General features: G+C 52.8%; 10 protein-coding genes across 10 annotated transcripts; 6 read left to right on the plus strand and 4 right to left on the minus strand.

Annotated features, from left to right (window-relative positions):
• Positions 1–829: 829 nt before the first annotated feature.
• On the plus strand, positions 830–1,943 carry PpBr36_09492 (uncharacterized protein; the record flags this gene model as incomplete). The annotated part of the gene is made up of 2 exons (XM_029896613.1): positions 830–885; positions 1,010–1,943. 2 exons carry the CDS (start codon positions 830–832, stop codon positions 1,941–1,943), a joined length of 990 nt encoding a protein of 329 aa, XP_029744694.1.
• Positions 1,944–2,884: 941 nt separating this feature from the next.
• PpBr36_09493 (uncharacterized protein) lies at positions 2,885–5,987 on the minus strand (the record flags this gene model as incomplete). The annotated part of the gene is made up of 8 exons (XM_029896614.1): positions 5,897–5,987; positions 4,535–4,555; positions 4,275–4,350; positions 4,094–4,210; positions 3,944–4,031; positions 3,741–3,878; positions 3,217–3,684; positions 2,885–3,134 (listed from the first exon to the last, which is right to left on the minus strand). Exons 2-8 carry the CDS (start codon positions 4,547–4,549, stop codon positions 2,885–2,887), a joined length of 1,152 nt encoding a protein of 383 aa, XP_029744798.1. The 5' UTR covers positions 4,550–4,555; positions 5,897–5,987.
• Positions 5,862–7,258, plus strand: PpBr36_09494 (uncharacterized protein; the record flags this gene model as incomplete). Its single annotated transcript, XM_029896615.1, has 2 exons — positions 5,862–6,009; positions 6,075–7,258. The coding sequence occupies 2 exons, from the start codon at positions 5,862–5,864 to the stop codon at positions 7,256–7,258; spliced, it is 1,332 nt and encodes a 443-aa protein (XP_029744803.1).
• Positions 7,259–7,930: 672 nt separating this feature from the next.
• Positions 7,931–8,861, minus strand: PpBr36_09495 (uncharacterized protein; the record flags this gene model as incomplete). The annotated part of the gene is made up of 2 exons (XM_029896616.1): positions 7,931–8,422; positions 8,505–8,861. The coding sequence occupies 2 exons, from the start codon at positions 8,859–8,861 to the stop codon at positions 7,931–7,933; spliced, it is 849 nt and encodes a 282-aa protein (XP_029744804.1).
• Positions 8,862–11,262: 2,401 nt separating this feature from the next.
• On the plus strand, positions 11,263–12,913 carry PpBr36_09496 (uncharacterized protein; the record flags this gene model as incomplete). Its single annotated transcript, XM_029896617.1, has 4 exons — positions 11,263–11,395; positions 11,481–11,794; positions 11,870–12,157; positions 12,224–12,913. The coding sequence occupies 4 exons, from the start codon at positions 11,263–11,265 to the stop codon at positions 12,911–12,913; spliced, it is 1,425 nt and encodes a 474-aa protein (XP_029744579.1).
• Positions 12,914–13,813: 900 nt separating this feature from the next.
• PpBr36_09497 (uncharacterized protein) lies at positions 13,814–14,039 on the plus strand (the record flags this gene model as incomplete). The annotated part of the gene is made up of 2 exons (XM_029896618.1): positions 13,814–13,861; positions 13,905–14,039. 2 exons carry the CDS (start codon positions 13,814–13,816, stop codon positions 14,037–14,039), a joined length of 183 nt encoding a protein of 60 aa, XP_029744802.1.
• On the minus strand, positions 13,901–14,292 carry PpBr36_09498 (uncharacterized protein; the record flags this gene model as incomplete). Its single annotated transcript, XM_029896619.1, has 3 exons — positions 13,901–13,938; positions 14,032–14,133; positions 14,280–14,292. The coding sequence occupies 3 exons, from the start codon at positions 14,290–14,292 to the stop codon at positions 13,901–13,903; spliced, it is 153 nt and encodes a 50-aa protein (XP_029744580.1).
• A 922-nt stretch (positions 14,293–15,214) lies between these two features.
• PpBr36_09499 (uncharacterized protein) lies at positions 15,215–18,551 on the plus strand (the record flags this gene model as incomplete). Its single annotated transcript, XM_029896620.1, has 2 exons — positions 15,215–17,876; positions 17,959–18,551. 2 exons carry the CDS (start codon positions 15,215–15,217, stop codon positions 18,549–18,551), a joined length of 3,255 nt encoding a protein of 1,084 aa, XP_029744807.1.
• Positions 18,552–20,166: 1,615 nt separating this feature from the next.
• Positions 20,167–21,453, plus strand: PpBr36_09500 (uncharacterized protein; the record flags this gene model as incomplete). Its single annotated transcript, XM_029896621.1, has 1 exon — positions 20,167–21,453. One exon carries the CDS (start codon positions 20,167–20,169, stop codon positions 21,451–21,453), a length of 1,287 nt encoding a protein of 428 aa, XP_029744646.1.
• A 562-nt stretch (positions 21,454–22,015) lies between these two features.
• On the minus strand, positions 22,016–22,780 carry PpBr36_09501 (uncharacterized protein; the record flags this gene model as incomplete). The annotated part of the gene is made up of 1 exon (XM_029896622.1): positions 22,016–22,780. The coding sequence occupies one exon, from the start codon at positions 22,778–22,780 to the stop codon at positions 22,016–22,018; it is 765 nt and encodes a 254-aa protein (XP_029744647.1).
• Between the last annotated feature and the right edge of the window lie 728 nt (positions 22,781–23,508).

The raw sequence follows: 23,508 nt of genomic DNA on the forward strand, positions 1-23,508 counted from the left end.
TTTTCTTGATGAACACACCAGGCAGCTCCGAACACATCAACTGTCTCTCTGCTGCTGTTACAATTAGAGGCATTGGGCCAACTTTTTACCAGACTCTCATGCCTTGCAAGACAACATCTTGACCTGCATCAAAGTCAGAACGACGCGTGGTTAAAATTTGATTGTGTACCCAATGTTATCCCAGTTGCGGCGTTGAGGACTCGAGAAGTTTGGGTGGTATTGGCATGTCTTGATGTTGAGATTACCGAAGCCGCAGGGTTTGGTGGGGGTGTTGCGTATTCAACCGGAAGGAAAACAGACTTAATCAAAACAAAGCAGTGATCGCTTCAAGAAAATTGGATTAGGTCTGACCAAATATGAAGCTCTCCACTTGAGACCCCTGAATGCCTTTATATTTGCTACTCGATGATCGTGCTTCGTCATTTCTGGTCGAAGATTCTTGGCAGAAGAGCACACCGAGTTGAGCGTGACATGGAGTTGGTACATCTCGGTGTTATCAGGAGATGCATTGTGTAGCCGGCTTAGAATCATTAATTTTTAATCTGCTCGTTCCAGATCTTCCAGCACAAAGCGCAATTGTTCGTCCAGTTTTTTTTTATAGGTAAAGCATGTTCATTCAGCTTAACCCTAACCCTCGTATCCTTGGAGCGCCGGCAGTCCTACGATTAAGAATAGTGGGGCGCCGGCGCGGTCGCGACTTGGAGTTCAATCGGAAGCCGCCGAGCGACGTCACATTTGCCGAGCCTTGAGCTCTCTCACAACATACTGCTAAAGATACAATTCGCAGCTCGGCACCTGCAGTCGCAAGTCAAGCCACGAGTTGCCCATCATGAATCAAATCAAAGCAATACAGGCCCTCAACAAAAAGGAAATTGAGCAGGGAATGTAAGCTTCCGCCCCAAAACTGCCCGTTAAACCTCATGCCAAACATATCTTTTTGTGTCGCAAAATACTGTGGCACTGAAAGCGATCAAAAATCTAACCACCTACCTCCTCACCCCACACAAAGCTCCCCCGAAGCATCATGGCACGTCGACTACCGCGACACGGCCTTTATCTACTTTGGCGGGCTCGACGACACGCTGTCCGAGGGCGACATCATCACCATCTTTAGCCAGTACGGCGAGCCCGTGTTCCTCAAGCTGGTGCGCGACAAGGAGACGGGCAAGAGCAGGGGCTTCGGCTGGCTCAAGTACGAGGATCAGCGCAGCACCGACCTGGCCGTCGACAACCTCGGCGGCGCCGTCATCAAGGACCGCATGATGCGCGTCGACCATGCGCGGTACAAGGGACGCGACGACGAGGACGACGACGAGTTTCGGGTCGGCTGGGAGGACATGATGAAGAAGGAGGGCAAGGTGCTCGAGGAGGAGGAGGATGACGGGGGTGACGACGAGAAGGTCGCGAGACCCTTGTTGAAGGAGGAGAGGGAGCTGCAAAAGTTGCTTATGGAGCATGATGACGACGACCCCATGAAGGAGTTTTTGGTCGAGGAGAAAAAGAAGGAGGTCGAGGAGGCGTTGGCTAGGGAGCAGAAGAGGAGCAGCAGGCGAAAGGACAAAGATGGCAGCAGGTCTTCGCGGCACCACCACCACCACAGATCCTCGCGCAGACACGGGGAGGAGAGCGATGACGAGGCAGGGTCGGACAGGAAACGGAGGAAACGGAGGGACGAGAGTCGTTCGCGGGAGAGGAGGCGGCGGGACGATGACAAGGACAAGCACAGAGATAGGGACAGTCGGCGACGGGACGATTCCAAGGACCGGAGAAGGCGGGAGCGGGACGATGATGGCCGCCATCGGAGTAGAGATCACGGCCGAGATGACAGTCGGGATAAGGACAGGGATAGGCATGACCGGGAGCGGCATAGGCGGCGGCACGATAGTCGCGAGCGCCACGAGCGAAGGAAAGAGAGGCCAAGGAGTAGATCGCCGAGGGATTGATTCTTGACATCATTTGAAATACCAATCGTAAGAAGATACCCCGTGAAACCATAATGTGAGCGTATTGATTTCCGCTGCCAGATATGACTACCGTGAAAACAGTGACCCAAAATAGGGGTATATTCACCCAAGAAACAGGAAAAATCTTCCGTTCTTGCCAAGCCTTAAGATAGCCACCATGTCTTGCTGCTGCCAGAGATCTGAAACCCAAAGATAACACGTGAATGCTCCAAAATAACAAAGATTATGCACCAATAGTTTGAACCCTTATCAAGTCATAAGTCATATAGCCAAAGGAGGGAAGCAAGCCACTTGTTGGGGTTGACGCGTTAAGTTAGCTGCAATTAGGCAGCAGGGTTATCACACGAATGAGTAAATATCTGCATTAGGAATTCGGTAGAAAGAAGCTAATAGAAAAATGAAATAAAGGGGGTTGTTGAGAAGTTTTCAAAGATAAGAAACAGGAGACCATAACATGAACGTGCTGCTGTCGGAACAAGGCATTAATCAAAGATGGGGTAGGTTTGAAGAGGATGCAGAGAAGATGAATGATATAAGCAAGACATAACGTTGGTATGCCTTCCTCGTCATCAGTCACCCCCTAAAACTCCCTCCAGACCCCGGGTATAAAAGAAGCCACGCATCCCCTAGTGCCATAATGACACTGGCAAAGGAGGCTTGCGGAAAGACCTGACCTTGATCCACGCTCCAAAACCGCCTTCTGTCTTCGCACAGCCCGCCGGTAAATCACGAGAACATATCCATCTCCATTTCCATGGTGGTATAAAAGCTCTATCCGTCTGGTCAGAAAATTCTGAAGTTCGTTGATTTAGACATCGACAAGAAGAAGACAAAAAGTGAGGTTGTCACAGCTCTTCGACGATACCAAATTTTGGCGAGCCGATTAGTGGAAGGGGAAAGGCGCTTGTGGGTGGCGTCTTCTAGTTGCCGTCTTCCCCGTTTGCCTCCGAGCCGTCGCGGGGGCCCGCAGAAGAAGCGGCCTCGCGTTGCATGCGAGCTTCTATCTCGCGCAGCTGAGACTCGCGCGCCAACAGCTCTTGGCGCTTCTCGTTGATCTCGCGCTGCACCTTGATCTCGATCTCGCGGAGCTTCTCCTCCTCGCGGCGGAGCTGCTCCTCCTTGAGGCGGACCGACTGGGATGCCAAGTCCTCCGGCTTCATCGATGAGTCGCTATAACAGCAGTTGAGTTAGTATGAAGACATAAAAGTGCAAAAAGTCCCGGGGATGGCAACACGGCAACGGTTGAACATACACTCCAGCACCACCATCAACACTCCTGCTGAGCGCCTCGGTACGGTAGTTCTCGTAGAGGAAGTCGTGGGTGATCTCCTTCAGATCAGCCAAATGGCTGTGGAGCAGTGCAGAGCGGATGGCAAGGAAGTCAGAGTGACGAGGGTTGTCAACCTCAACCACACCCCACGGGTATTGGCGTGCGCGGACTTTGCGGCCGCCAATCTCAATAATGTCCTCCGATCCGACAATAGCGAACGGCATCAGACCACGAAGCTCGGCGTTCTCCTCAACTGTGTCCTCGTCATCCTCCTCGATATCATAAGGGAAGTTGTACACCGGAATGCGGTAGTGCTCAATGTCCTCCATGACCAGCTTCTTGGACTCGGCAAGCTCTGCGGGGGTCAAAGAATCGGCGCGGCCAATGACAGGGATAACGTTAACGCGCGGTGCTAAGCGCTTCATCAACTCGATGTCAAGCTCGCGGAGACTGCAAATCGTATCAGCATAGGTATAGTGCAGTGTTGTAGCCGGTGAGAGACATACCCATGACCAGTCGGCGTAATAAAGTAGAGCATAGCGTGGACTCGGTTGTCTCTGAACCTAGGGTTACGCTTGATTCGTGACTCCTCTGCCAAAATGTTGTCGTACTCCCTCTCGAGGTATCCAACAATTTCCGAAAAGCTGAGCGGCGTCTTGTAAGTATGTGTCTGTGTTTCCGGGCACCACGTTCATAATGGAGTACATACCTGGCCTCGTTGTCTATCTGGTCGCCAAAACCCGGTGTGTCGACAACTGTGAGAGAAATTCGTGTTCCATCCTCATCAAGTTCAAGCTCTGCAGCACCCGTTAGCCATACTGGTCCTGCCTCTTCTTGCGTGTGGTTCTCAACAACTCACCGACGGTGATATCCTTGATCTTGACTCCCTCCTCGATGTGGGCCGACGAAGGATCATCCGAGTCCTTGTGATCGAGAACAGTCTTGCCGCAGAGGGTGTTGACGAAGGTAGTCCTGCCTGAGCACGCCAAAAATGTCAGTAACTGAATGCAGCAAGCTGGGCATCGAACGGGTAATCTCACCAGTTCCTGAGGCTCCACAGACCATCAGGCAGAACTGAATCCCCTTCTTCACGTTCTTCTTACGGCGCATCATCTTCTAACCGTAGATAAGAGTAACTGTCAGCGATTTGATCGAAAAATTATGTCGGCGCGGTCAATTGACCCAGTGATGGCTGGTGTTTTGTTTCTTTTGGAATGCTATGTAGGACGAGTCGGTGTCTGGTTGAAAGGGAGAAATCCAGCCGGCAGGGAAGCGGTCCAGAAGGTTGCGGTCAACGTACGGCGGGAAATGACATGTGTTGCTTGAACGGAGGTTAGTTGTTTGAATCCGAGGTTCGACGTATGTAGCCCAGGCCGAGTTGTTGGCTGTTGTGACAAGAAATAAAGTTACTTTTCTCTTGTTGTTCAGCACAAGTTGAATCGAAGTTGGGCTCGATAAAGGAGGTGTGGTCCTCTCTCTTTGATGGGGCGGCACTCGAAATGCAATTTCACAATTTGTTGCAGCGGGAGGCAGGAGACACCAGACGAAGGCAGGGGTGGTTGCCGTCTCAGCGCCACGGAACAGGGTCCCGAAGTGATGTGGATCAAAATTATCATAAATGGCCAATCAAATGTTGATTTCCGTTTGTTTCTCTGAGCACAGGCCAATGCCAGAAATTCAGGGGCCCTCCAGCTGTCCATATCTTCAATGCAAGGATCTGCGCGGGTTCTATGGGGTTTAATTGACAGCTGGCGGCGCCTGCTCTTGCCGACACGAGCATTTGACCAGCTGCGAATAAAACAAGAAAGTCCCCACTACCGGCCATCCAACTTGTATCGCGATAATATAGACGCACCATAGGTACAGGCATTGACAATGTGAATTATCTACTACATTCGTCGTTCCATCATCGATTAACTATCTGGAAACGGCACATGCGCTTGGATTAATCGCTCCTACATCTATGCATCGTGGATCGCTGTACAAGCGAAAGCTCCGTGCGTTTTCTACCTGGGCCAGCATTTTGGATTGGTTTCGAACCTGCAGACGATTTACATAAGGCAGCTAGCCAGTCACGTTTGATTAAGCTCCTCAGGTGCCTCTCTACTCTAGCCTCATCAAACCTGGGACGTCACGTTCAGAGCACCCACGGACTCTCCAGGTGGTTTCCTTCACGTATATTTAATAATTTATCTCTTATTCCTTGCTCACATAGCACATGAGTGCATTCATCAGCGCCTCACTTTCCTGGTCACGGACTTTCTTTCGACTGCACAAACCTACATCTACCTAGCCGCTCGCTCCGAGCCACATTGTCCGTCCAGTCGCCGATCGGCGTTCGCTGGACCCGGGTATCCACATCGTAAACGACGCCGGCCGGCAGCGCATCCCAACACCCACAACCCCGTTGTAGGTTTGGCCTTGGCTTGGTCGCATTGTCTTGCATAACCAGCCTGCCTGACTCGGTTTACCAACATCGCATCATTACATATTCCTGGCTTTGGCGTGCGCTGTTCATGCTCAGAAGGCCGGTGTCGATCCACTGGCTCTTCGATCTCATTCATCATTTACTTCTCATTTTCACCAGGACCTAGACCGACAGGAAGTCGTCATCTCAGTTCTGCAGCATGAATACTCGGCCAGCCATTGAAGGTCCCCCTACCCGGACGACCTTGTCGGCTTCCTTCAATAGTGACTCGACCTGTTTTGTGGTTGGATTAACGTACGGATATGCAGTCTTTATGAGCAGGGACTGTGTTATGAGAACAACCTCTGGTATGTGAATTGCAAGGTCCCGACAGCTCCGGTGTACCATCTTTGGCGACTAACCATGTTGACAGATTTGAGGTCTGGGGTCGGAATCGCCAGCATGAGGGGTGTTAGCAATGTGATTGGACTTGTTGGCGGAGGGCAGCCTGCTAGATGGGCCCCCAACAAACTCATACTCTGGAACGTACAAGCAAATAAGGTCTACCTGGAGATCAGCACCTTACTGCCAATCCGCGGCGTTCAGATGTCAATGGAACGGACAATAGTCGTACTGAAGAACAGCGTACGCGTCTACAAGTTTGACAAAAAGCCCGACCTCATAACATCCTATGAGACAGCCGACAACATTCTGGGCCTTGCTGAACTGTCGGTATCGGGGGATATGCTAGCCTTTCCTGGAAGGACACCGGGGCAGGTGCAGCTTGTCAATTTTGCCACTGATACTGTCCGCATCATTCCTGCACATTCATCCACCCTTGCAGCCATCCGGTTCAGTCCAGATGGAAGATTAGTGGCTACAGCAAGTGAGAAGGGAACACTCATTCGTGTATTTTCCACTGCTACAGGCGGACGCGTGATCGAGTTGCGGAGAGGTTTGGATCCTGCAAAGGTGTTTTCACTGCGCTTCAATCCGGCGGGAACCATGTTGGCTTGCACCTCGGATAAGGGCACACTTCACTTATACGACATTCCGGCATCCAAGAGCGGCACCGACAACAACTTTGGTGTTTCCAGTGCGCAAACTGCGGTTAACACTCCAGGAGTGGGGTTCTCAGATAGTGATGTTATCGTCAAGTCGCCGACGACAAAAGTGGGAAACGCGGCAAATGGCGAGAGTTCCAGCACAAGCAACTCGTCTACAAGGTGGGGTATTCTCGGCCAACTACCCCTGATGCCCCGTTACTTTCGAGACGTCACATCCTTTGCGCAAATCACTTTCGCATCCGTGGATGATTCGCCCATGCCGACTACGTCTGCCACCAGCCCAGTCAGCAACACAGAGGACCTCGTTGGTGTCTCCAGAAGAATTGGCAGTTCTCGGAATGGGCAGCCGTTGTCCTCCAGCAAAGACAATGACTATTCCATAAACATCAAACCCAACAAAGGCGAGATTGGCTGGCCAACGGAGGATGAAATAATCGTCATTGGAGCAGGTCACGACGCACGCTGGGAGAGGTTCCAGCTGGTTCAAGAACAGACGGGAGAAAGGAATCTTGTTAGGTCCGGATGGAAAAGATTTATGACGCAGATATAAGAGGCAGCAAGCCATTTTTCGTCTACCAGCTGTAAGCGGTGCGTACAACACTTGCTTCCGTGTTGGCACAATGCTGGGCACTGGACCGTCGGGCCATACTTACCGACGAGGGAGTTTGCTGAACCTGATGACGACAGGGAAACGATGTTTTGTTGGGAGTTTGCAACTTGGACAGCAATAGTGGACGATATTACGCAGCGGTTTATTCATTTTATGTTTTCCTATTGTTCGTTCAGTATTGACTTGTCTACTTATTGGGGGCATGTGCAGAACGGCTGGAGCACGGCAATTTGGGGTTATGGCGTTAAGAGAATCCGGATGCATTCATCAGTATTAGCAATCATCATGAATAAGACGATCAATACTAAGTTATACAACAAATTGCTTTAAAAGACGAATCTCTTTACCGAGAAGAAACACAGAACCAAGGAGACAGTGGAAATGATACAAATCATGTGTTTAGTACAGACCATTTCCGCATGTCCATCCAATGCCGTACAATACCCTAGCGCCGAGCGAATCCTACAAACTAATATAATAAGAAACAAGAGCAACCCAAAGGTTCTGAGAATCGTGTTATTATGCCGATAATATCTTTCTCTGCCCAGTGTTGAAAAATGAAACTGAAACCGGGATAACAAAATTGAACATCATACTACTCGTTCCAATACCTTAGTTCTGCTCCTGGCTGTTGAGGATACGAAGGATGGCGAGAAACAGGTTGATGATGTCGAGGTACAGACTGATAGCAGCAGCGATCTCCTCCTCTACGTGGTGGGTGCGCATGACGAGTTGAGTGTCAACAAGGATGTAGCCGCTAAAGATAAGGGCTGCCAGGCCGCCGTAGATGAGCTCGGTGGTGGAGCTGTAGGGCAGGAACATGGCGACGAAGCCGAAGAGGACGAGGCCCCACAGGGCGCCAAAGAGGTACGGCATCCATGAGGTGAAGTCGTACTTGGTCTGGAAGGCGAATGCGGTCAGGAAGACGAAGATGCCGGCCGTCAGGAGGACGGCGTTGAGCACAACCGACGTTTTGTAAAAGGTCACAACGACCGAAATGGTGTATGCCTCGAGCAGGGTGAAACCGCCGAGGAAGAGCAGGTTGGTAGGGTAGGATTTGCGCTTCCAGTAGGTCAGCAGCATCATGCCCATGGCGCCGAAAAGCTGCGAGTTCAATGAATGTTAGTTTTTATGCATTCCGAACGATCCGCGATATGCACTGCAAGGGGAGGACAGGACGACGTACAGAAAGCCAGAGGAGGCCGGGATGCGACCTCACCCAATCGTGGTAGGACTTGCTCATGAAACCGAGGGTGCTGACGCCCCCGGTGAGAAGCAGCTGGACGGTCAAGATGGAGTAGACCTTGCGGATGAACTGGTGGCGAATCTCAACAGTAGCCTCGGCCACGCTGCCGCCAAACTTGAAGTCATCAGGGAGGTCATCCTCACTTGACCGCGGTAGGCCGCTCGCAAGACGGTCGGCATCGGAGGGCTGCGCTGCGGCGGAGCCAGTTGCCTGGTAGGACGGCGGAGCGGAGGTGTAATTGAGGTGGTCGTCGGGGTCCTGCGTAGGAGCAGCCGTGTACTTGGCGTTTGCAGCCATTTTGTTGTTTCTTAAGGCTAAAGGGTAATTTGTCCACAGGGCAGCTGGTATTTCCCGTAGATGATCACTGAAAGCTGCTTACACGTCGACAGGAGCGTTGTGGCGAGCAATATAAAGACGTAGCTCTAGGCAGAGAACCTCTCGAGGAAGGTTGTGGAAGCGTCGCGGGTCATCAGATCACCCCACAGATGGTTGGCGTCACCAATTTGAGTTGCTTTACTTAGCTCATGAGCCGGGGTAGTCCCTGCTAAACAGCATGTCGCACGTGATTGCAGAGCCTCAATACTGGCTGAGCCACCCACGCCACATACGCCACACAAGCCTCAGGACTTTAGCCACATGATGTAGAGCTCCAGCCAATAAGGCCAAGCTCAAAGAGATTACCAGCAGACGCCATTTCGCCAACGCGGCAAACGGCAAACGCGGCAGCAGCAACCCTGGTGCTTGCTGGGATAATGGAAAAAGTAAACAAGCTTATTCAATGCAAGCTGTGGTAGGATACCATCGTAAAATTAGCGAATACCAGAAGCGCAGACGGAATATAAAACTGGAAATGCAAAAATTTAAGGCAATTGGTTGTTGATGGGGACACGAGAAGTGTGTTACAGCTTTCTTGATTTTTTTTTTTCATCAATGCAGCCGCCATGGAACTAAAAGCAGCTCTGGCAAAGTATGCAATTAATATCAGTTTACACAAGTCAATAAACAACCCTTGCAAAGGTTGCTTGAAATACGTAGTACGCTTTACGGGCGGCCCCTTGCATGCAAATCTGAACTCCCAGCCGCTTCTCCCTTCTTCCAAGACGACTGCATTCCATTCCACCTTTCGGACCCATGCAGTTCATCCGATAAAGATTCTAGAGTGCAATCGAAGGCTGAAATGAAAACATTTTTTTTTCTTATCTGCGTCTTCAACTTCGATAAGAATCAAAGGGGAAAGTCAACGGTGGCTAAAGTGTTGCTGAGAATTACAGCATGCTTCATTTCGCTGTCACATATGTCAACCAAGCTTGGTGCATTGGTGTATGCAACTAGGTCAAGCTACCAAGCTAGCTGGAATCTCTTCGTCAGGGCCGGACGTATCAACGCATAGTTCGCTGAATCCTTTCAAACATCTTGCTATCCAACTGTAGGCTATTGTTGTAACCTGACTTGTCTAGTCGGCTGGAATTGACCACTGGCATTCGCTGGATCATGTCCGTGTCAGTAGCAGTATTTGCCGAAGAAAAAAAAAAAAAACCGAATCCGACACAATGGCGGGAGTGCAGTGCAATGTATGCCCAGCTGGCCATTCCCCGCTCCATTGGTATTGCCGCTGGCTTAATCCCTGTGAGTGGACGATCCTCCTACTCTGTTATAAGAGGAAATTTAGGACAACCTGGAGGATTTGAGTCGTGCATGCTTTGCCGGAAGCTCTCTTCCTTATGGCCAACTGACTTGCTGACTTGGGAGCCGACACGAGGACTTTCTCATGCAAGCCAGGACGGGACGGCCATCTCAACAACCACCACCTTGGCGTCAGGAGAAGACACATCGAGATACAGGAAACCAAAACCTATCGCCATAATCAGACCAGAGCACCCTGTCAGCGGATACAGAGGAGAATCTGACCCCTGTTAACCCCTTTCCCCGCCATTGAAAAACACTGCGGGTTCCTTTCGGGAGAGGACCTGCACACCGCCCAACAAACACTCCGCAGACGACCCCACTCCCATTCGAATTTCGCCAGAGGTCCCCTTTCTCGAAAGGGAGGTCCAAGTCTCGGCCAATTTCGCTATACAACAAAAGAGAGAGGAAAAAAAAAGGGCAGCTTTGACGGACACCCTCGCTTTCCCTCCAACAGTCAAGCTGTAACGCAGAAAAAAAAGTGTTTTTTCTCCAATTTCACTTTTTGTGTTCTTGCTTTGCTTTTTGGCAAGCTTGCGACCAGGATCTTTGTTCTTCCACTCACTTTTATTTTGTTTCGTGTTCCTGGGTAGCTACCACTTGGATGCGGCTCTATAAACGAGTATAGTCGTCCTATTTCGTTACTAGCTCCGAACCTCTCCCATACGGCGGCGGTACGGTCCTCAACAATCCGCGCCGTGCCACTAGCCCACCCGAACTCGGGGCTTCGGCCGATTACTTGCTGAACGGCGACGAACCGCCTGCAGGTTGCGCAGAAAGTCAATTGAGGGCTTTTCCACGTGTTCAGACGAGGAGAATATCCAAGGCTGGCTCTGAAGAGAAACCTTGTTTCGCGCGCCCACGCTCACTAGACTAGGCCACGCGAAAATCTGTGTTCTGCACCACCACAAAGCCTACCAACTAAAGGCGTTTTTTTTGTAAACGACTAAGAACTAGAAAACAGCCATCCCACAAGCAATTCGAGTGTTCCACATAGCGCCGCCGCAAGCAGACGATGCCGCCCGACCAAACACTGAAGAGGGAGTCTGCTCCTGCCAGGCCACCCTACGCACTGCCGCGGCGCACGAAGAAAAAGGAAGATGTGGCCATGTCTGATTTTGCGAGTTGGTGCGTCAAGCATCAGATTGGTATGTTTTGCTCTTTTGTTTTTCTCATGCTTTGACTCTCGAATTATGCCTTGAACGAAGGACTTATTTCGATGCGCACTGCTAGGGCTATCCATGAACCTTCTCGCGCTTCTCGGCCTCACTCACGTCTTCTTCCCCAAGAGCCACAAATACACAACCAAGTTCTTTTCTCAGTCCTACTACAACCCAAGGACTGGCGAATACGGTATTGGCAAGGATGATGTCTACCAGATCCTGTTCTATATGACGATATTTACAGCGCTGAGGGCTGGTGCCATGGACTATGTCCTTGCGCCACTTGCAAGATGGTGGGGTATCACCAAAAGAAAAACCATCGACCGCTTTAGTGAGCAGGGCTATCTTGTGTTATACTATGCTATTTTCTGGCCCATGGGAATGGTGAGTTAGCCGCGGTATCCTAGATGAGCCATCTGTGTCCTGTGTGGGGAGTTGCTAATTGTATCTTTTAACTAGTACATCTACTGCAACTCGGATTATTATATGAACCTGACCAACTTGTGGACGAATTGGCCCAACAGGGAGGTCAGTGGTCTGATGCGCGTTTACATGCTCGCACAACTTGCCTTTTGGTGCCAGCAGATCCTCGTCATCAACATTGAGGAGCGCAGGAAAGACCACTGGCAGATGTTTGCGCACCATGTAGTCACCATAATCCTCATTACGACGTCATGGCGCTACGGCTACACGCGTGTTGGCAACCTAATCCTCATCTTGATGGACGGAGTTGATATCGTGTTCTCAGTAAGCTCATTATAAACTGTCACAAAACACTTGGAAGTTCAGCCACTAACCATATGCTGCGCTCAGGCCGCCAAACTTTTGAAATATACGGGATTCGACACTGCCTGTGATGTATTTTTCGGCCTCTTCATGCTTAGTTGGGTTATCGCGCGCCACTTTGTCTACCTCACGGTGTGCTGGTCGATATATAAGGAGACGGATCGCGTCATTCCCAAAGGCTGCTTCCGCGGTCCTGGCGACAAGATCGAGGGGCCTTTCCCAGTACCTACTGAGCGTGGCCTGATCTACATCCTCGAGCCACTCGTCAGCAACGATGCATTGGTTTGCTTCAGCGAACCGGTGAAATGGGGCTTCCTCGCATCGCTCCTCTTCCTCCAGGCCATCTTGCTGGTGTGGCTAGTAGCAATCTTCCGCGTTGCCGTCAAGGTCCTGCGTGGAACAGGCGCCGAGGATACACGCAGCGATGACGAGGAGGACGAGGAGGATATTGAGGCCGATGGTATGACGTATCAAAAGACGGGCGCCACCCTCACAGATGCTGTCGCCGGCCGTGGCGGCAAGACAACGCGATCTGACGACGATAATGACGAGCCGATCGAGGAAGAGGTCGGTGTGGAGGACATTGACTTTAAGGGGTGGGGCAGGCGGTCGGGCATCAAGAGGCAGGCCTCGTCCGCGACCGGTGTCAGCCTCCCCGGGCACAGCGACCGAAAGGAACTTCTCGGCAGGATCGGCTGTGAGAAACAAGTCGAATGAGTTTGCTCGCGGCCTCAATTATGCCAGGGTGTTTTAGAGCCGGCTTGGTTTTCGTGGAGGCAAAGTGAGCTTTACTATTGAAGACCGGCAGCCGAAAAAAAAAAAAAATTAGACTCAGAAAAGAGTTTTTCATCTTCTTAGCTTATCATTCCATACACTGCATTGTTACACTTGTTTACAGAATCATCTCTACACGGGGTACCCGACTTCGACTCTTGCCTGATATCGCAGCTCATGCGCCGTTACGTTTTATGCCTTCTGACCGGCGTTGTTTGGGATAGCGATTGATTTGATTCAGTGACTCGAAGCGGAAATCGCATGTTTCTACATTTGACTTGCTTTTGCACATGGGGCGACTGAAGTACCCCGTATTGCACTAGCACTGTGTCAGTCCGAGGCTCCATGCTCGGGACCATCCGCATAGGAAGAAACCAGACAACGCCGCCGCCTTGAGAAAGGATTCCAGCAACTGCCAATCCGGTATAGCGTTCTTGACAACGTACCATGGGCGCTCCATGTCCCTCGACACATGGATGTCTGTGCTGTCCTCTCGCAAACCGGGATCCTCTAGAGCTTCCTGCACCATAATGGCTGGAGGTCACACCAGCCTCGACATTGTTCCTGCGGTCGAGCAGATCATTCGTATACAGACACGAGGGTTCGATCAGACCCGGGCTGACTTGGAGATCTTGGCCTTGCGTAGTTGTCATGAGTCCATTATAATGTGACTAGCTTTTGTCATACAGTATTGTACAATTTTATCAGTCCTCCCCCAATGTGCAAACGGAAAATCCCACCGCCTGCGAGGTCTTTGGTTTGATGATTACAAGAAGTTGAGCTGAAGAACAGATGCGCGGCGTGGGAAACGGTCAGTGAGGTATCAACCGGCTGGAAACGGTGATGCCCACGCCGGGACTGAGCCTGCCAAATTTCTTCAAGCTCAACGTGGTGAGTTTTGAAAGCTTAAGATGGTTCTCAGAGTTGTTCTCAGAACAGCTTCGAAACGACGTCGATTGCGAAGGGAGCTATAGAATATGAAGAGAAGATAAGTCAGCAACAGCTGTATCTGGCAGAACTTCCTCAAATCCTCCGGAGCAAGGAAACGCTGAGTGTCTCACAGAAGTAGAGGATGACGCTGGCGGCGACAAAGTGCTTCACTGCAAAGGTAGCTTCCTCCTCGGCCATACGAAGCTGCTCCTCGGAAAGCTGGGGTGGCTCAACTGTTTAAAGGGTAGGGGATTGTTTGCGTTAGTAAACGTTTATTGTTTGAGATGCAAAAAACAAGCCAAAACCGCCAAGACAGAGCAGAAAAAAAAAGAGAAAAAGGGGATTAGTGAGCCGCAAAGATTGAAGGGATGAAACTTACATCCTCCAAACATCGTGACAGGTTATGTGGGGCGGTGTGAGTATGTGTTTGTTTATGGGTGTAGGGGAAAAATCAAAATGGTGTCAAATCTTCTGCACGTCAGTTGATGTCGATGTAGTTTTTTTTTTTTTTTTTTTCTCCTTTCCGGTAGTTACACGATGATGTCGGCACGCATACCAATTCCAAGCCTCGACTTTTTTTTCTCCGTTTCCAGGACCACTGGAAAAGTGACAGGGGTAGGCCGATAGCGATAACTTTAATTATCCCGCGGAAGACGGGCGGTCGGTGCACAGATTGCTGGCTTGTGATTGGCGGGGCTTCTGAATCGTGCATGTGGCGGGGCCGAAGATAACCGTGGTCCTAGGTTAACGGCCAGACCTGACTAGCGCTGGTATCTCCTGCGGGCTTTTTGGTGTGATCGAAGCTTTGTAGATTCATTAGCAAAGAGGATGATTAGACTAGACCTAAATTGCAAAAAAGGGAACAAAAATAGAAGATCAAAGCTGTTTAATGCGATCATAGCAAGGTTGTCAAGGGAGATTCAAATCACTAACAGAGGGGAAAAAAAAATTGCCACAGTAACGTAATAGATGGGCGGCCGTTTTGTTTGTTGGACACGGACATCCCGCCATCAATCGAATTGCGGCAAGTCTAAGCTATAGCACCGATCAGCTGATCACCCGATAACGGATGTTCCTGTCATGCTGGCTGGGGTCCTACTTGATTCGACATCGTTTAACTTATGTTACAGTTTCACTTTCCTCACCGTTTTTTCTGATCTGTCATTTGATTTTCTACCATAAAACTTAGAGGACAGTACCCTTTTGTTTTTGGTTTTTTTTTCACAAAAGTAAGAAAACAAAAAAGTCCCAAAGCAAAAAGTCAAAGAAAAAAATACAAGGGGGCAGTGTCGGCGAGGCACATATACGCCCGTTATGTCGTCACGAACATTGGCTCTCTCCCGCCATGTGGCTAGGATTGGACAAGCACATTCTTCACAGGTGCGGCTTTTGTCGAGCTCCCGAAGGCTTTTGAACAGCTCCGGGCTGGATTCTTCAAGACAGCAGACATGGAGAAAGTCTTCGCAGGTCGAGGCCGTTGCCCGGCAGTCATCTCTGCGCCGCCATCAGAGCACCTCGGCCCAGGCATCCGGCATCTGGGGTGAAGACGTGCTCCGTCAAAAGGACTTCCCCAAGATCCACAGCCTCCAGGAGTTCAGTGACAGGCACATTGGCCCCGATGCGCAAGAGGAGGTGGAGATGCTCAAGGCTCTAGACCCGCCAATGGAGTCGATGGACGCCTTTGTTGGAGAGGTCATTCCCGAGGATGTGCGGTTGAGCAAGCCGATGGGCGTGTGGCGGAAGCAGACCGAGCAGGAAATCTCGGCAAACATCTCGGCCAAGTGCCGTGATTCGCCACCGCCGTGCTTCATCGGAAAGGGTTACTACAACACGCTGACCCCCGAGGTCATCAAGCGGAACATCCTCGAGAGCCCCGCCTGGTACACCAGCTACACGCCGTATCAGGCCGAGGTGAGCCAGGGCCGCCTGGAATCGCTGCTCAACTTCCAGACCATGGTTTCGGACTTGACCGGGTTGCCCGTCGCCAACGCCAGTCTTTTGGACGAGGGTACTGCTGCGGCTGAGGCTATGACACTCTCCATCAACTCGCTTCCGTCGTCCCGGGTGAAGAGGCCCGGAAAGACGATGCTCGTGGCCAGCTCGATGAACCCCATGACCATCCAGGTCATGGAGGGTCGCGCCGAGGGTTTCGATGTCAAGATCGAGAAGGTGGCAATCCCTTCGCCCGAATTTAATGAGCGGTTGGAGCAGCTCGGTGACGACGTCGTGGGTGTCATGGTTCAGTACCCTGATGACCTTGGTGGACTGGCCGATTACCGGGACGTGGCCAAGCGCGTGCACGACAAGGGAGCTCTGCTCAGCTGTGCTACGGAGCTCCTCGCTTTGACGCGGTTCACGCCGCCGGGCGAGTGGGGAGCCGACATTGCCTTTGGAAGCTCGCAGAGGTTCGGAGTTCCCCTGGGTGGCGGTGGCCCGCACGCTGCCTTCTTTGCGGTTTCCGAGAAGCACAAGCGCAAGATTCCCGGCCGTCTCGTCGGTCTGTCCAAGGACCGCCGGGGTGAGCGGGCACTCCGCTTGGCGCTGCAGACGCGTGAGCAGCACATCCGGAGAGAGAAGGCGACCAGCAACGTCTGCACTGCCCAGGCGCTGCCCGCCAACGTGGCGGCCATGTACGCCGTCTACCATGGTCCCGAGGGACTGAAGGCTATCGCCGAGAGCATTGCGCGCAAGGCCAAGTACGTCCAGGCAGCTATTGCGCAGCTCGGCTTCTCTGTGGCCGAGACCAAGGCTATCGATGGCGTGGTTGCTTGGGATACCGTTGTTGTAGACATGGGCTCCCCAGAGACGCTGCGGAAATTCTTGGAGTCGACCAAGGACAAATTCCAAGTGCGTGAGTTGACTACCCCCGGTCGCTTCTCCATCACGGTCGACGAGTCGACAACGCAGGAGGACATCGACTCGCTCCTGGGAGAGCTGTCCAGCTATGCACCGAACAAGAGCGTCGGCCCGCAGCAGTTCAAGGATAGCTTCTCCAAGGCTGTGTCGGTAGAGCTGCCCGGCCACTTCAAGCGATCCTCCCCGTATCTGCAACACCCAGTCTTCAACTCTCACCACTCGGAGACGGAGCTTCTGAGGTATATTTACCACCTCCAGTCCAAGGACCTCTCGCTGGTGCACTCGATGATCCCGTTGGGCTCGTGCACCATGAAGCTCAACGGCTCAGTCGAGATGACTACGCTTTCGATGCCGGCCTGGTCGCAATCCCACCCTGCAGCCAACGACCAGCATGTGTGGGCCGACATGCTCAGTTCCCTCAAGAGCATGCTTGAGAAGGTGACGGGCATGTCCGAGGTGACGCTGGAGCCCAACTCTGGCGCGCAAGGTGAATTCGCCGGGCTGCGGGCAATCCGGGCCTACCACAAGAGCCGAGGCGAGGGCAAGCGGGACATCTGCCTGATTCCCGTGTCGGCGCACGGTACCAACCCGGCGTCGGCCGCCATGACGGGCATGCGTGTGGTCCCCATCAAGTGTGACGTCAAGACGGGCAACCTCGACGTGGAGGACCTGCAGGCCAAGTGTGAGAAGTACCGCGACGAGCTCGGCGCCATTATGGTGACGTACCCCAGCACCTTTGGTGTCTTCGAGCCGAGGATCCGCGAGGTCTGCGACATTGTGCACCGCCACGGCGGCCAGGTGTACATGGACGGCGCCAACATGAACGCCCAGGTCGGCCTGTGCTCGCCTGGCGACATTGGTGCCGACGTCTGCCACTTGAACCTGCACAAGACCTTCTGCATCCCGCACGGCGGTGGCGGTCCGGGCTCCGGTCCCGTCTGCGCCAAGAGCCATTTGGGACCTTTCTTGCCAAACGCCCAAGTGCGCGAGGCCGAGACCAAGGCAGTTTCGCTCAGCGGTCCCAAGTCGGGCGAGGAGGCCTCGTCGTTTGCCGTCAGCTCTGCTCCCCACGGCAGTGCCTCCATCCTGCCTATCAGCTGGTCCTACATGGCTCTCATGGGTACGTAACCAATTCCACTCTGAACTAGATGGTCTAAAAAGGCCAAAACTTGGCGTATACTGACACACTACCCACTTCATAGGCCCCGACGGACTCAAGAAGGCAACCGAGGTGGCCATCCTCAACGCAAACTACCTGCTCGCGCGCCTCAAGCCGCACTACCCCATTCTATACACCAACGACAAGGGCCGCTGCGCGCACGAGTTCATCCTGGACGCGCGGCCGTTCTCCAAGACGGCGGGCGTCGAGGCCATCGACATCGCCAAGCGTCTGCAGGACTACGGCTTCCACGCGCCGACCATGAGCTGGCCCGTGGCCAACACCCTGATGGTGGAGCCGACCGAGAGCGAGTCCAAGGCGGAGCTGGACCGGTTCGCCGACGCTCTCATCAGCATCCGCGCCGAGATCCGGGAGATCGAGGAGGGCAGGCAGCCCAAGACGGGCAACGTCCTCAAGAACAGCCCACACCCGCTCCACGACATCATCGGCGGCGACGGCAATGCAGGCGCCGCCTGGGACAGGCCATACACCCGCGAGCAGGCCGCCTACCCGCTCCCCTGGCTGCGGGAGAAGAAGTTTTGGCCTTCGGTTGCTCGTGTCGACGACACCTTTGGAGACCTGAACTTGTTTTGCACTTGCCCGCCTGTGGTGGACACAACGGGGGATGCGAACTAAGGTATTCCCGTCCGTTGGGCGCTGTTGTGTTGATTTTAAACTGTGTTCCATGAGCTACGTATTTGCTTCCATGTTTTGTGTCATTTACTTTCTACATTTGCTTTCTCGTCGTTTCATGGTATACAGGGCCATCTCATTCAACAGAGATAGAAATCTGCTACATCAAAAAGACCATTGGAGTTTTGGGGTTTAATGAATACCTAGGTGGTATAGTTCTACACATTTCAACACTTAGATAGCAGGCATGGAGTCTTAAAGGCGAAAATAGAAAACAAGGTCGTTCAAAGAAAAGATTTTGTGTATAGTCCCTTTGTTAGCAGCGTCGTATACGCCATGAATGGACGCTGTTTTAGGCTCAAAATATCAGACAGTTAATTTCAGATGTTACCGAAAAGGCTCTGAAGAAGAGATAAAATGATCAATCCTTTGTTGTCATATTGTACATCAAATTGGTTGATCGACGATCATGTGGCACAAAGTATGGGCAGTCAACAAACAATGTAGTCGAAATCAGGGGTACCTAACCCTGTGCGGTCATGTACTGCGTAGTTTGTAAAACAACAACAGATGATGTGTGACCGAGTACGCAATCAGACTGAAGAAACAGAACAAGGAAAAAAAAGGATGAAGAACAATGAAGGAAGGAATAAAAAAAGAAAAGAAGAAAAAAATCACAAAGTTGTCTGATATGCCCCGGAAAGAAAAAAAAACCAAACAAAAATGAAAATCTTCGGAACCGATTTTCAGCCAAAAGGAGGAGCGGCCGCATCAACATGACGGGCATTTGGTCTCGGCTGCGTCTCTGGTGGTTCCTCGGTCCTGTTTCACGTCCCAGGTGGTCATCCGTGCAGCGTGTCCTATCATTTAGGCCGAAGGGGAACGCAGGCTGATATTTTGGTTTCTGTTTGATCTATTTCTTTTTTTTTTTTTGGGATGGATTCTTTTCTCTGCCTAGGGGCCGAAGATTCTTAGGGTTGTCGTTCTTTGAAAAAAAAAAAAAAAGTTAGGTATGGGAACCATGCTCGTTAAACAGTACCTATATCGTCATGGTGTGAGATATATTGCTGCACCAAGTAGTATTCGTGTTTTGTTTTTGCTACACTATGTATTCTCACGGCTAGAAGACGGCTAGAAGACGGCTGTCTGTCAGATACTTTGTTGGTATCACACACACAAGGAAAAACAAAATACTCGCTTTCCAACAACCGTGTTGACCGGTTAGTGCTCGCCGGTTGTTCAGAGGAACTAATAGTTCGACAGCCCACTTCCAAGATGAAAGAAATAAAAAAAAATGATCAAGTCTGCACTGTACGCCTCAAGCTTTCTTGCTTCATCCCGAAATCGATACATGGCGCCCTAGGCCATCTCGAAAGCTTGTAGATGCAGCACATCAGACGATGACTTCACAGCCTCTGGGGCCGGCTGACTAAAATGTGAACTCTCGCCACACAAAAACGAACAGAGTCTGTCTCATTTCGTGGCAGAGATGTAGAGTTTTGAGTTCGTTATCAGCATCCTCACAAACAGGCAAAAAAAACGCAGCTAGAAGGAACAAGAAGAAAAAAAAAGGCGAGAAAAAACCCACTCCGCCCTAGGGTTCTCAAATGCCGCCAACATGAGATCCCTCTCGATTCCCATCCTATCATACTTTCTAGAGCTCCTAGCACCGCCATTAGACCGGCTGCCGGCACAGCAGATCCCCGTCAAAAATGCTCCGATACCATCAACGTGGGCACAAGACGACTCCGCCGCCGCCGCCGCCGCCGCCACAGACTTTTCCCTCCCGCGAGTGGCGGAGACGAAGGAGCTGGGCATCGCCGAGGACGTCATGCTGAACCGAGACTCGTGCAACTCGGCGCGCCTCGCCGACCGGACGCTGTGGACGTGCCGCGACACGCAGTGGGTCACGAGCAGCGGGCTGCCGCAGCTCGCCATCATCAGCAGCACGGCCAGCTGGACCGACGACGGCGAGCCGCTGCGCATGTACGGCGACCAGGACGGCCGGGCCTTCTTCCCGCTGCTAGACGGCAACTGCAACGACGACCAGGCGGGCATGTGCGGCGACGGCACGCGCTACTCCATCTGGCCTGACAGCCCGCCGCTGGTGGTGGCGGACGAGCCGTCCAGCCCGGGGGTCGTGTCGGCCTACACGTGGATCAAGCAGTTCCGCATCGACGAGGAGCTGAAGCCCTCGGACCCGGATCCGGCCTCGACGCTGTACCGGATCGACTACGACGTCGCGCAGGGCGGCGGCGGCAGCAACAACAAGTCGGCGCTCCCGCGCGTGGCCGTGGTCAACGAGTCCTTCTACCCGGCCAGGGACGTGGCGTACGGCAACTACGGGCACGTGACGCGCGACGGCGTGGCGTACCTGTACGGCCAGACGTCCAACGGGCGCGTGACGCTGGCGCGGACGCGGGCGACGCGCGCCTCCGTCGAGGACCGTTCCACGTACGAGTACTTTACGCTGGGGCGCTGGACCGACGTCAAGCCGCCGTTCGAGGCCGTCGAGAAGACGAGCTGCTGCGAGGTCCCCAACGCGTCCGCCGGCGGCCAGGGCACCTACTTCTGGTCCGACAAGTGGAGGCGGTACGTCTGGGTCGGCCAGGCCGGGTACACCGTCTCGCCCGACTTTTACATCACCACCGCCCCGGCCCCCGAGGGCCCCTGGGACAAGCCCGTCCTGTTCTACAAGGGCGTGGGCGGCAACTACTCGCTCAGCGCCTACAGCCTGCAGGCCCACCCGGGCGTGGTGCTGGGGGATGCTGGCGGCGGCGGTGATGGTGACTGGAAGGGCGAGGAGATGGTCCTCTCGTACACCAGAAACGACGGCGTCTATGGGGACCACGAGCAGCTTTTCAACATCTACACAACTCCCGTGGTCAGGGTTAGATGGGAATAGAGGATTTGCGTGGGTGTGGGCACGGGTGTTCTGCATTGTTTTTTTTTTTTTTTTTTTTGTCTTTCTTTTTGGGTGGTTTGCTGTCTTGTTTGCAGCGGTTCACTTGTGATAGATCAAATCTTACAAGTTGTGCATCTTTTAACTGCGCTGCTGCTCCTGTGAAAACCCATCAGTAACAAGCTCGCAAATTTGATTCTTGTCTGCGCAGAATCAACATCAAGAGACCGGCAAGCGGCGAGTCTCATGGTTCCGTTTGCCAAATCTGCAGTACGAAACGAAGCTTGCAGCGTACTGCTAGCCTCAACGTAGCTTTCTTTGGGGGGGCGGCGGTGATGGAAACCTGAACAAAGCTTCCCGACTTGAGCTCCTTGCTCTCTTTTGCAAGTTGAGCCCGTCATCCACGGGACTTGTGGTTTTCAGTTGCAGGGCTTGTCAGACGCCTGCATCCGGACCACCGGCTCCGAGGGTGGCAAGACCTCGCTGTACGCGCCATGGGTGCTAAAAGCTGCAAGAGGTGCGGCGTCGGATCCGCTTAGGACGGGAATTCCCGCATACCCTCTCCTCAAGCCTCGGACACCTCCCGAATGGTCCGGACAAACTGCTCCGGGTCGTGGGCAAACCTGCCCAGGAACAGACCATCCACTCCATCCTTGAGCTTCTCAAACAGTCCCGGGCCGGCACTCCCACCGTACAGGATCCTGACCGGCCCTTCCCTCGACCGCACGCAGTCCAGGTCGCGGATCCCCCGAGCGACGGCGACCACGTACTCGGCGGCAGCGGGCTGCGCGGCCCCGATGGCCCAGACGGGCTCGTAGGCGAGCACGACCTCGGCGGCGGCGGGGACGGCGGCCATGACGGCGTGGACCTGGACCGCGACGTCGGCGACGGCAGCGGAGATTTCCGGCTGACGCGCCGTCTCGCCCACGCACACGAGCGGGATCATGCCGTTGCGGACGACGGCGGCGGCCTTGGCGGCGGCCGAGGCGTCCGTCTCGCCAAACAGCCGCCTGCGCTCGGCGTGGCCCAGCTCCACGATCCGGCAGCCGACCTCGGCCAGCACGGCCGCCGAGACCTCCCCCGTGTACGCGCCGGCGTCTTCCGAGTAGCAGTCCTGGGCGCCCGGGAGGATCGGGGAGGAGGCGGCGCGGAGCTGCTGGATGGATGGGACCAGCGTCACGTGGTCCGGGATGATGAAGACGTCGGTGTTGGAGGGGACGGTCGGCAGCAGGGAAAGGAGGCTGGTGATGTAGGAGGATGTGCGGGCGGCGGAGAAGTACATCTTTGTCGATACGCCGACGATGCGGCGGCGTGGTGAGGGTGTGGACATGGTGGTGGTGGTGTTTTTTTCGTGTTTTTCTTTTTCTTTTCTTTTGTTTCTTCTTCTTTGGGATGAGTTGATGGTTGTTAATTGAAGATATAAAGTTTGATTCTTGTTAGGTGTGCAAGCGCAACAAATAATAGAAACTGGTTGGCGATAATGGAAGATTGAATAATGAAGCTTGTTCCTGTGGTGCAGTCGCAGTTAATTACAGGTACTGCAGTAACTAACAACCTGGTCTAGATCTCTCCAAAGGATCCCCAATTTTGAACCCCGCCACCCAGCTTTCTCCTCTTTCCCTTTGCTATCGGCTTCAGGGGTCGATGCGACAAAACTGCCATGTCTTCTTTGTCAAGTGCTCCAGCTACGACCACAAATTTCTTTTCTTTCTCTTACTCGCTTGTACGGCGCTTATTAGACCTTGTTTTTGATGGCTATTCAAAGTTTCAATAGGCAAGCCTGATGATCCCTGCCACCATTACAACAAGCAAATAAGGGAATCCGAACAGGATCGACTCTAACTGCCATTCAGTCTCTTCGGTTTCCTTGCGCTAAATACCACAACCAGTCTCGGATTACCTATTTGGGACATCCGAGGCGCAACAGAGATCGTGATCACCCGCGTGGCGGGACAAGACCCCGTGGCGCAATTTCCGATAGCGAGTCTCCAACAAAAAAAGAGAGAGAGAGAGAAAAAAAAGAAATTCTCTTCCAGGCCCTGGAAAGGAGACACGTCA

This window comes from Pyricularia pennisetigena (genome assembly GCF_004337985.1).
Source record: "Pyricularia pennisetigena strain Br36 chromosome 7 map unlocalized Pyricularia_pennisetigena_Br36_Scf_8, whole genome shotgun sequence".
NCBI lineage: Eukaryota > Fungi > Ascomycota > Sordariomycetes > Magnaporthales > Pyriculariaceae > Pyricularia > Pyricularia pennisetigena.